Here is a 12,924-nt window from a genome sequence, read left to right on the forward strand (position 1 = left end):
ATAAAAGCGTGCGTCCCATCGCCCACATGGAAGGGGGGCTCCTGAGGCAGCAGACTTCCTCTCTGTCTCTGCAAGGAATACCAGAGACAGCAGGGCTTCACCTATCTGTTTTTCTTTAACATCCCTGGAACAAGGTCATCTGATCCTTTTGACGAGAATGCAGAGCAAGCTTGGCTTTTTGGAAAGTAAGAGATCTCCAAGAACAGAATGTGTCTAAAAATATACACAGAGACAATAGGCTAAGCACCTGCTCTACAGAAACTCCAGACCAAGCCCTGCTTAACTCCCAGGGAATTCTAGGAAGGGAGTGGACGATCTTGGCCACAAGTAAATGGGCTTGTGTGTGTGACCCTCAGTTGGTGGTGATACTCCAGCTCTTAGTGACAGCAAGTGCTCAATGTGTGTTAAAAATCACAAATGGATGCATTTGCAGTGATAAAGGCAGAATGTTTTCGACAAGCTGCAAAACTGACTCAGAAAGCTAACGTCAATCAAATTAGTTAATTAATGCTTTTTACTACAATATGCTACTTCAATTCTAAAGGAATTTTTAGTTATAAGAGGGCTCGGGGCCAGGATGTGTGGGTGTGTCATTATCAAACTTTATGGCAAAAACTCAAAAAAAAAAAAAAAAAAAAAAAAAAAGCTCATTCCAAGCTACGTGAGCTGTAAGAGCAAGCAATAAAATATTTTAATTATTTATGAGGATGAGGGAGGCACATTTCTAATTACTTGTTGGGGTGATCTGCAAAGTCAACATAAGAGTGGGCAAATACTGGCCCAAGGTACAAATCTGGCCCTTGGATTGTGTTTGTCAATAAAACTTTATTGGAACACACCCATGCCCGTTTGTTTACACTGTCTGTGGTTGCTTTCTGCACTCTGTGACAGACCTCATGTCCTTCAAAGCCCAAAAATATTTACCATCTGGCGATCTACAGACAATGATTGCTGACCCCTGGATTAGATCAAAGCAGAAAAGCTAGAGCTTGTTCTGAGACAAAAGCAGACCAGAATGAGACTTCTTAGAAGATACAAAGTTTTATTAAACAAACCTGGAATCAATAATTATTACATAAATTAGACAGCAGTAAAATTTTCCTAGGGTCTATATACAAATCACAGTGATTTCCATTGTGCAACAAATAGAATGAGAAATAGGCTTGTTTTTTCTTTTTTTCTCCATGAGAAGCTGGGGTCACCCTGCAGGGCTCCCTAAAACAGTCACATGGGCCCTAGAAGCACTAGGAACCTCTATGGGAGAGGCTGCCCATAGCCTGGCATGAAAAAATAATTTAGCAATGGAGGCTGTGCAGAGCTGAGGCCCAATCTCAGAGGACAAGGACGGACGGCTGAAAAGCTTTCAAAGCCAGTCACTAAAACATACGTGTGATGACTTTTACTTAAATAACAGAAGTGTCCACCATGGAAGACCCAACTAAAGCACAACAGATCTTCTGAAAACCCAGTCATTTACAGAAAACTGTTACAGAGAATTCCCCTTTTATGACGGAGGACTGTTCTGCTGGATGCAAGGCCATAGGAGTTTGCAAAGCAAACGTGATATAAAAACGTTACACTGGGTGAAAACATACATCTCCCTTCCCACCTCCACACACACAGACACACACACACACACAAACTATTCAAACACATTAAGACATCTGTTTCTGTGCTTTTTGTTTTTGTTAAGTGAACATCAGCCACTCGAGTGGAATTACTAATGAGAAGACCCCACCTCTGTTGGAAACAGGGATAAACGTGACCCAGGACAAACCACCATGTGTAAAATGCATGCTCGGTTGATGGACAGAAGAAAGATAAACATCACATTTTAACTCTGTACAGTAGGTGTCTGCAATGGTGTAAATATGATGCAAAGTCAACTGGCTGGGAAAGATAAAACCCAACCCGGTATTTTCTTGCTTTTGTTAACCCAGGAGAGGCAGCTCTCATCTTGATGCTCTGGTGTGATGTTTTTGCAGCCTTAGGTGGTCAGGGCTACAGAGGTGTGCCTAGGGTCTTCCATTAACAGTATCAAGCCATAGTTTCACAGTTAAAATGGTCCAAAACCTAGAGGCAACGTCGGTCAAACACAGACATGGCAAATCCATCCCAAATCATTCACCGGTTTAGCTTTACGGGTGCTTTTCCAATGAGGGGTGATTTCAAATAATTTAGTTTTTTCAGTATAGGTGTAAAGAATGAGATAAAATGTTGCACTAGAAGTTTATTAACAAGTGATTGTGCAGTTACTCTGTGTGCAATCTTATTCTGTTGCTGGGGTTTCTTCTGCTAATTCTGCCATATCAACAGCAAAAATCATGACTTTTTTTCCATTGCTGGCAATAGTTTTGTTTATGCTGAGCAGAATTTAGACGACTGTTGGGAAGGAATCAGAAGTAGACCAGTGCAAACCTATGATAGATAAGCTGCATAATCAGCTGTGGTTTTATTCCCTTCCTGGCTTTACGAATGCCTTTTAGCAGAGCATGCTGGTAGGATTCCTGCTTAGTAGAGCAAGACCCACACCAGTATAGTTCTTGCAATATACACATTTCCTAAAGATATTCTTCTACAGTACTCCTACTTAAGAAAATACTGCCAACTCATACAATTACATAAAAAAAGAAAAACCTACCGTTTTGTCCCATTACAAATTTTGTGATTATTTTCTTGGATTTTCCCCAGTATTTTGCACAGTGATTCTATGTGATCATCTACATGAAAATTTCAGAATGCCCCCACAGGATAAACTCTTCTTTAATTATATATAGTGGTTGTTCCATGTTCATGACTCATTTTGATTAAACCGGTCTTTGCACGACAGCATATCACTTAATTCACTGCCCAGCACGTACCCCACTTCAGATACTGAAATGCACATGACTGTCGAAAGTGGGTTTTTATCATCATCACACGTCATTGGAATTCTTTTTAAGTTTTAGTTTATTTTGTATGGAGGCTTTTTACAGTGTAGTCAGTCCATACAAGGGTACTTCAAAAAGATCATGGAAAAACAGAATTAGAAGACAATACGAATCTTTCCTTGAGCTTTTTGAAGTACCCTGGTATTTGTTCAGAATTAAGGCAGTGCATTCCTAGCTTTCTTGATGCTAATTTTCATTTTGATACTAAATCTTGAATAGTAAGAAGAAAACCTTAAAAATAGGCATACGGGTTAATGTGCCTATGTACAATTTTTTATGGTGTCCAACAAAGGTGTTTCATCTATTATTTTATTTTTGTAAACAGAATGCTCAAAAACATAATTTATGTTTAGTCAGAGGACACGAGACCTTTTCCTCTGTGTTCACATCTCAGTGAACAATTTAACCTTCTAACACTCACTGATGACACGGTTCAGAAACTGCATGCTACATTTGTTAGCCAACTTTAGCTCTCAATTTTTAATGCAAACAGTGTGGGGTAAGTAAAGACCGAAAATACAGTTCTGTGGGAACATTTCCAAGGCTCACCATGTGAACCTAATTTTTCATTGAGTTATTCACTGTAAATAATGTATTTTATTGAACTTTCTAATTACTCTGATTTACTGAGCTGACACAACTTCCTGTAGAGAAGGTCTTTTATGCAAAGGGGGAGGGAAAGGTTTAGTTTCTTCAATGTCACTGTCTCTGAAGGTCTTTTTAAGGGGCACGTTCACTTCCTTTTGCTTCCAAATCCACAAAGCCACTGCCTTCTCACTTATGGATGGACTCTGCCAAATCTGAGAGGCCATGGCATTTCCTCTGACATTTTGCTACTTAAAAAAGTGCATGACTTTCCCTACGAAAAGTTCTCCACAGTACTAGATGTAAGTGCAGAAGAGAGAAGTCCTACGGGGAGAAGTCTCTTCCCAGGCACTCCACGGGAAAACAGCGCCAACAGCAAAGATCCCTGCAGGTGACTCCAGAGGTCCTGAGCGGTGGAGATGTGAGAAGGAGTGAAGACTGAGGATACCCAAGCCTTCTCGTACTCATTCAATCACATCGCCCTGACCCCATCTGCTGAAAGTGCAGGATGCATTTAGCGTATCAGAGAAAAGGAAGAGGTGAGGAAGAGGTGAGGAAGGGGTCTCAGAGGTCTTGGGGGGGGGTATCCCGAAGGCTACAGAACCTCTTTCTCCAATGCACTGACCTCCACTGGGGTCCCATGACCATCAAATGCACAACAGATTTTAGCAACATGTTTGGGCTGAGTCAGTAAACACAGCAAGTAGAGCCCATTTAGAATCAGGAAGAAAAAGGCAAAAGGCAAAAAGCAAAGAAGATGAGTCATGTACAGTCCAGATCCCGAGGACCCCATCAATGTCCCATTTTAGGGATGCATACATGGGAGACCCATATTTTGCAATATATGCATCATGACAAAGTCACCATCTGGGTGTTATGAAGTCAGTGCTAAGGAGACAACATTTGGAGACTGCTCTTTAGGGTATACCTTCCTGACCAGTTCCCGAGAGAAAAATCTCACCCACTAATAATTCTGCACAAGTCAATGTGTTTGACGGATGCAAACTGAACATTTACAAAATGAAACGAAACTGAGCAGAAATCAGTGAGGTTCATTTTCACTGAGTCACATGCTGCAACCTATAGATCATGTGTTTACTTTCTCCAAAATGAAAAGTAAAAGAAAATCTATGCACGAAGGTCGTCCGTGTTGCTGAGCCAGACTTGTTATCCGTAAGCTTCAGGAGGTGCATTTTGTTCAAGAGAGATTTAAAGTGGAATTTTAATAGGTAGCCATCCTCTTGTGCAATATAAAATTTTTGGATGTGACTAATTTCTTGAGTACGATGCATTCCTCAAAACACTTTAATGACACTGAAGATACTCAGACTAAAATTCAACCTCATGTCTTCTTCCTTCCTTGTTTTGAGGTCTAGAGTAACCAGATATTAAGCACTAAAAGATACTGGATATAGACCTTCCCATGATATTTTCTTCACAAATAACAATAAAATGCATATAAGTTGGTAAAGATGCATGTGCCATCCTCTTTAGATTTTGTCCCCCAGAGAACAGTTTTTTTGGAAAAAAAAAAAATACCTTTTGAAAAATAAAAATCATAGGCTCTGCAAAGTATAAACATTTACATCACTGCACAATTTCTGTGCATCCCTTTTTATATACACACATGCAATCTGTGGTTATACTTGGACAAGTCTAGTCCAAACTTATAAAGTTCAGTCTATGAGAAAAAAAACCCAAGAAATCACAGTAGGAACACAATGCTAAAGGATGAGATAAAATCGACAACCAAACAATTCTTTAAAACTTCCCACAGTGCAGTAGATTTCCAGTTGCTTAAATAATGTCAGGTCCATAAATTTCAAATGCTCTCCAGTCTCTTTATATACATATGAATGTATATAAATGTGGAAATGTCTTTATCACATCATGGACATTTCTTCAGGAGTGTGTATGTGAAATTCTGGTCTCAGGCAGGCTCAAGTCTTCCTGTTTCTAGCATGAAATAAGACAGAGGACTTTGTTAGTATCTGAATAAGCAGATACATTTTGTGATCATCTTAGTCATAACACTTATGTTTCCTTTTAATGAGTCATAACAGAAAACGTTCCTTGGCAACTCTTATTGCAAAGATCCTTGAGCCTGAATTCTAAAAGCGGGTGTGGGATTTTCTAATAAAAAGAAACTGGATGTTGTTATAAAGGTAGGTGTTACAGGTTATATCATAATCCTCATGCATAAACAGATGAATTTATCCACAGACGAACTGCACAAAGAAAATGGGATCCCTGTTTCAATGCGCTTCACCAGAAAACTGTAAAGCAAGACAGAAAACATTTCATTATGACGTCAAAAAATAAAGCAAAGTGAGCTGTTTTCTTTACCATTTCTCCCAACCTCCTCCTCCATATGCTGAAAAGCATGCAGGATATCTCCAACAAAGAGCGGTTTGATTACACGGTTAATAATCAGCTCTCAAGTGCAGTCATTAGCCTTAACTGGTGTCTTATCTGTGGGGGAAGATTGGGCTTCATGCAGAACACCCCTCTGCATGGTACCTAATGCACCTGACCACTCTTCACTACAAGCACCAAGGACACAGACAGAGCTTGGTCCTGCTTCGTGTGGAAATTACTCTTGGTAAAATTACTGAGAAAGACGACAACATTCACGTGTCTGGCTTTCAGAGGAGAGGAACAAAATCTAAATTTGTTGAATACAGAGAAAGCCATTTGGTCATGACATGACCTCTTGATTTCCAAAGATTCATCGTGAATATCATCTAATAGCCAAAGTATATTAAAGATGATTCCACTTCGCAAAGATTCCATTTACACACACTTTCCCCAAGAATCTACACCACATTGAGAAAGGTTATTCCTATCTGTGGAATCTTCTCGTAGCTGGGGCAGCTGGGGACACAATGTCATAAAAGCCTTCCCTGAGTATAGCACAAAAATCCCTTGGAGACAGCTGTAAGTTTTAATATCATGTATTGCATATACGTATCAAAATGTCACTCTAACTCCATAAATAATGTACAATTTAAAAAATGGGGAAAAAATCCATCGGAGGCTTTTTGTTTAAGTAAATTTCACATGTCCAGGGTCTCTATTAGAGAAAGGCTCTCTCCTTGTGGCTTATCTACTAAAAGCTCTAAATTCTAAAACAACCCAAGTCCTTTCCTCATTTTGGAGATTTACTGGATTGACATAATTTGTGAAATGTTGTGGGCAAATCAGACAAAATGCAAACAGATTATGGAACATCTTATAATTTTTAAAACCCATATGTAGGGTTCAGTAGCCTTGTTGAAGCTGATAAAGTATAAGTCGGGCACTCTTTATGTTAAGACAAACCAGCCATAATCATGCATTAAAAGTCATCACATACTGAGAGATTAAACTATGCCATGGAGACGTGTTAGGTTCTCATGGACATAGCTGACTGTTCCTCTTTCATTTTTTTCTCTATCATTTAAACTTTTATTCAGTTCTCCTCTTGTTATATCCATGAAAATACCAGCAGAGAGTGAAGTTTTTTCATGTGCCACCTCTCTTAGCAGGAGAGTCCCCCATCCCAATGGCATGACTGTTGCAAATAAGTTTGATCAGCCAATTAGCTTTCTGTTCCACGTAATTGAGAAAATTGTAGAAATGGGAATAAAAATGGGAAAAACAAACTGTCAATGAGTAGACATGTCAAGGACCATATTTTTCTTGCTCGGGTGTTATAGAAAGAAGGATCTCATTGAAGTGGTATTAACGGGTCAATTTATTGTTATTTCAGATGTTAATGGGTTAAATTTATTTATTTATTTAAATTGAAACATAATTGATTATACGTATGTGTGGGGTACAGAGTTGAATATCAGTACTTACGCGACGATCAAATCAGGATAATTGTCATATTCATCATTAGAAAATATAATCATTCTTTGTAACTGAAAAACTTAAAATCGGGAAGTAACTTAAAGATCTTTACAACCCATAGTAAAAATAAATAGATAAGTAAATAAACAGACCTTCAAAGGCTCAAGGAAATAGACTCAAGATAAATCATATTTTGGTCATGTCAAATTAAGTCTAGCAAATTCCATGAGGTATTTGAGGTACATTTTTATGTATGTATGTATGTATGTATGTAAGTATGTATGTAACAGAAAGAGACCTATTCGGGTCATATTCGGATGTAGAGGTTCTGATTCGGTAAACGCAGTATCACCAGGACATGGGGTAGTGCCAATCTCATCTTTTTGTAATGACTAAAAATAAAGGTGTACCTTCCAGAGATGAGCTCCTGTCCTCAGAAATTCTTGAAGATTTCCAAATCTTCCTGTGTCACAGCAGGGGTGGTATCCCACTCATTCTCGGGATATGTTTCAAAATTGGAGGTATCTCCGTCGCCGGATATTTTGGGCACGATGGGGGGCTGTAGGATCCAGCCAAAATACAAAAAAAAGTTTAGAAAGGGACGGTGGCCATTTGGACATGGTGGCCATCTCTTGACTTCTGTTACTTTAGATAAAAGTGGGAATGATTTGAAAGAGACTAAAGCGGTCTTGCCTTTTGTTTATGAACGTGGAAAGCTTGGAAGGAAGATGCGATGAGTAGGTGAGGTGAGGCTGTCCACCATTAGTCTGATGGGTGCTTGTGTAGTTTCAGAGATTAAAGGAGGAAGGATGGTACCCAGTGCTTGCATCTTACATTCTAAAAAGAGAACTACCCAAGTTGTTTATTAAAGTGCGGATCTCCCCCCAGCTTGCCTAGGTCTGGGTGATTCTGATGTCACTGGTCCAATGGCCAGACTCTGGAAAATTCCAGTAAGATGGAAAGTGCACCAGACTCAGGTGTTAATATCACCAGTGACAAGCCTCAATCCTGAATCAATTAAAAGGGGGCCATAGAGACTGAGAAGGGATTAGCAATTTTTTCCCATAAAGGGACAATTAGTAAATATTTTCAGTTTTGTGGGCTATACGACTTCTGATGCAACTATCCACTCTGCCATTGTAGCGTGAAAGCCACCATAGACAACACGTAAATGTACAAGTGTGGCTGTGTGTCAATAAAACTTGATTAAAAAAAAACAAGTGATGGGCCAGATGTGGCCCACAGGTTAGAGTTGGCTGGCCCATTGACAGATTAGTGCTGAAAAATTCTGTGGTGCACACAGATAAAACTAGTTTTCTGTAATCTTGCAAAACCGTTACACTTTATTGAGAGCTGCCTTGTGTGTGGTGAGCACCGTCTCTCTCCTTAGCTTTCCTTATTTCACAACAAAAAACTTGAGGCTTGGTGATACTAACTTGAGGCTTAGGGATCTCAAGACCAGGACATGAACCTAGATCGGTTCCCATCCTAAATCCCTAATGCTTCCTATGAGACAATTTCCATCGCAAAACAGTTCAACCCACGTCTGAATGTACCTTATGTCGGTTCCAGAAAAGATTATAAAAATTTACAAATTTGTACAAAGTCATTTTAAATAAAGTAACTATAACAGTTTAATTTCCTTCTTTCTTTATACCTTCATCCAGTAAAAGAGCTATTTGTATAAATCAGGCACCGCGAGTAAACGGAAAATGCTATTCTGGCCTACCAGAAATGTCATGCCCAGTCAAAAACCCTACTGCACTCTCTCAATCTTTTTTGCACATTGGGATCACTTGGTGAACTTTCAAAAAGTTACAAAAGTAAAATTACACGGAGACACCTTTTCTTAACCATCGGCTTGGCAAAAATCCAAAAGCTGTACAGATCACAGCTCTACTTTCTCCGTGGAGGAAAAAAAAAAGCACTTTCAAACATTTCCCTTGGAATTACAAAAGGATACAACCTCTATGGAGAAATATGTTGCAAAATTACCTAAATTTCAAATACATTTATGCTTTGACCCAATGATCTCACTTCTGAAAATTCACCTTCACATAAGACTATTCACTGTAGCGGAAGATTGGAAGGAACTGATGTACCCATCAATTGAGGTCTGGTTAAGTAAACTACAGCAGAGTCACACGATGGAACATGATGTCTTTTAGAAAGAATGAGAAAGTTATCCAGGTACATAAATAGATCTCCAGATTGTATTACGTGTAACAAGAAAAAAAAAAAAAAAACAAGACCAGAACACTTTATGTACTATAGGTTTTGTATAAGAGTGGAGAAAATAAGACTATGTACATCCATATGGGTTTTTATTAGCATAAAGAAACTCTGGAAGGATACACGGAAAGATCTAATAAAAAGTGATTACCTGCAGGTGGCTTGGAGAAGATAGAGGGGAAAAAAAAAAGTGAGATTTGGCGATAGATACACCTTATCATATTGACTTGATTTTTGAACAATGTGAACGTATAACCTACTTGAGATTTTTTTTTAAATGCAAGTGAGTACAATAGAATATTTAAAAGTGAAAATCTTGAAAAAAAAAATGATGAAAATCACCCCAAGGTCCAACCCCCATGGAACTCTGATCAGGCTGCTTTGGGGACTGGGAATTAACATTTCCAATAGCCGCCCATTGATTCTACAGCACAGCATTGAAAATGCTGCTATTGAGAAATTCTGCCAAAAACATGTCTGTTCCACCAAAGACATCCCAAAGAATATTCTGCCTCTAATCCACCAACAGCACTGAGTAATTTCTGTAGGGCTAGCCACATGCATTATCTGTGTTATCCCATTTCTTATTCCCCACTAAAAAGAGGAAAGGGATGAGATTCCGCAACACTTACAGAGAAAGTAAGAGATGAAGCCAGGTCTTTAATTAAAAAGTTGAGGTCTTCACCCTACTCTGGGCAGATATTTAGCACTAAGATACTCACTGTATAGGGAACTTTGACAGGAAGAATAAGTTCGGTGCTCAGGGCTGATTAGAGCTCATAATATTATATGGTCTATTTCTAAATAGCTAGAAAAGACGACCTTGGCCATAACCCTCACAAAGAAAAGATAAATGTGCACATGATGGATATGCTACCTACCCTAAGTGAATCGTTGTACAGTATATGCATGTATTCAACCAACACGTGTACCCCACAGGTATGTACAAATAAATTTTAAAAATTAAATTAAGAAATTCAAGAAAGAGACAACTGGCTGTGCTGGGCACATTAATTATGTGTCAACTATAAATAAATGAGTCACAGAACCAGAGTCTGTCCTGGTTGATGGGAGCTACAGCATGCTGTGTGGCCCACATACGTATGTTGTACCTTCAATTTCCTCTGCGGGACAGCTTCCCAGTCCACAGATCGGAACCACCGGTGCCGCTTCACGTCATTTGCACCATGCTTCAAAAAAAACATGCGATTGTGAGCATATTGAATTTTGAAGGGCAGGAAAGAAAAATATTCCAAAGAATCTCTACATTGTTTACTAAAGAAACAAACAAACAAAAAAGTTGGCTCTGTTTGGAGAAACTGTCTCTGGAGCGTGGGCTCTGAGAGAAAACTCTACATGAAGTTGTTAGTGGTCCATTTTCTTTCCTTTGTAGCAGAAACAAATCTGGTTACGATGCTCATGAACATGCTACTCTGGACAAAAGACTACAGTGTAAATGTGATTTCAGCCTCTCCACCTAAATTGGGAAATGGTTATGTCTTGAGTTTGTGACCCGTTTACATCTTGACAATTTTATTCAGTATTTTACAGACACCCACACTAGAGTTCACTGAGTGATGTACAGGTAGGTTCAACCTATGATTTTTTTGACTTACCATAGGTTCATCAGGATGTAACCCCACTGTAAGTTGAGAAGCACCTGGATATGTGAGGATTTGACGTACAACTTTTCTACTATACAACGGGTTTATTGGAGGCATCCAATGAATTTTTAACTGACAGTATTTTCAACACATCATACATTGTGAAGCATCAATTTGCTAAGCATGGTCCAGCAGGTAAATGGCAGGACTGGGAGTCAGACCAAGCATGCCCATCATCAGAGATCTTAGCAATGACACGTAGCACGCTCTTCCCATCAACAGTATTTACTGAGCTCTGTCTGCTTCATCCTCGAGGACGGCACCAGGGACCAGCGAGCTGACGCCACGTGAACTCCATGAATACATTTAATATGAAGTTTTTAACATGTGTATGTGCTCACTTTTTTTTTTTTAAAGCTTTACTTATTTTTATCCTCAAAAAGAGAATATTGCTCATGACCATATCTCTAAGAGGAAAGAAAGAAGGATGTCAATTTTTTCTAATTTTTTTCCAATCCTATGGTTTCATAATTCTTTTTTCTTTCGGTTGGGAAAAATATTTCCACCCACATCTAACTCAAACAACAAATGTCAACTGAGTTTTCCTTCAGTGATGCTGAGAATACAAATGAGACTTGACTTTTACCCTCGAGCAGATACAATTCTATTTTTAGTACTAAGGGGTGTGCATGTAACACATACACACACATACACCCACATACATCCACACCCACACATGTACATGAGGGCACTTCAAAAAATTCACTGAAAGATTTGTATTGTCGTTTAATTCTATTTTTTCATGAGCTTTTCAAAGTACGCTCATATAAAGTACACACAAACCTTGGTATCCAATCTAGAATTTTATCTACTATAATTTTATCTAACACATGTGTATGTGTGTATATATATACGTATGTATGTGTGTATGTATATATATACACACTTAGTATCCAGAGGGTAAAAGTATGCATATATATAAAGTAATATATATATATATACATACATGGATATATATACACACACACATTTATTTATATGTATAAAGTATATAAAGTGCATAAGATTGCAATGTGTGTGTGTATACATACACTTTATATACATTTTATAATAAAAATCCAAGGTGTATATATATACACTTTATACACATTTTATAAATACACATTGCATTCTTATTATACAATTTGTGTAATTTATAAATATATATATATCAGTGTGTGTATATGTATACACTATAAATGTCTATATAAAGCCTGTGTGTATATGTATGCATATGTGTGTGGGTATATATATATATGTGTACATGTGTATATATGTATAAGTGGGTATGATATGTATACACACATGTATATATGTGTGTGTATTTGTGTATATATTTAAGTGTGTGCATATATGTATAAGTGTGTGAATATATATGCATGTGTGTATATATTTTTTCCTTTTAATATGAAAGAACAGACAGCATAAGTGCTAAAAATTTTCGAAGTATGTAGGACAGAGCAGTGTCCACAAAGCACAAAGGAGGTGAACAGCATGGGTATGCTTCCAGAAGAAAAAGGAAAGACACTCCCAGTAAAGAAAGAAAGCAGCATGGTGTGACCATGACAGGTGCAGGCAGGGCGTGACAAGCACATCCCAGATGGTGTGAGGGTTTCCCATGAAGACCGGTGATCGTAGGGTGAGAAACACAGCACTGAGATGACTCAGGGGTGGCTGAACACCAAGCCATGGCCCTGGAG

The 12,924-nt window shown here is 38.5% G+C and overlaps 1 protein-coding gene across 1 annotated transcript in view; it reads right to left on the reverse strand.

The window, feature by feature from the left end:
• Positions 1-1,090: 1,090 nt before the first annotated feature.
• Positions 1,091-12,924, reverse strand: part of PRKX (protein kinase cAMP-dependent X-linked catalytic subunit) — a 108,323-nt gene continuing 96,489 nt past the window's right edge. The window contains exons 7-9 of the mRNA XM_063083385.1: positions 10,694-10,771; positions 7,760-7,908; positions 1,091-5,471 (exon numbers count right to left, since the gene is read on the reverse strand). Coding sequence (XP_062939455.1) covers positions 7,783-7,908; positions 10,694-10,771 — 204 coding nt within the window. The 3' untranslated portion in view covers positions 1,091-5,471; positions 7,760-7,782. The remainder of the gene's footprint in view (positions 5,472-7,759; positions 7,909-10,693; positions 10,772-12,924) is intronic.

The sequence above is a fragment of the Cynocephalus volans genome, chromosome X (assembly GCF_027409185.1).
Source record: "Cynocephalus volans isolate mCynVol1 chromosome X, mCynVol1.pri, whole genome shotgun sequence".
NCBI classification, from domain to species: Eukaryota; Metazoa; Chordata; class Mammalia; order Dermoptera; family Cynocephalidae; genus Cynocephalus; species Cynocephalus volans.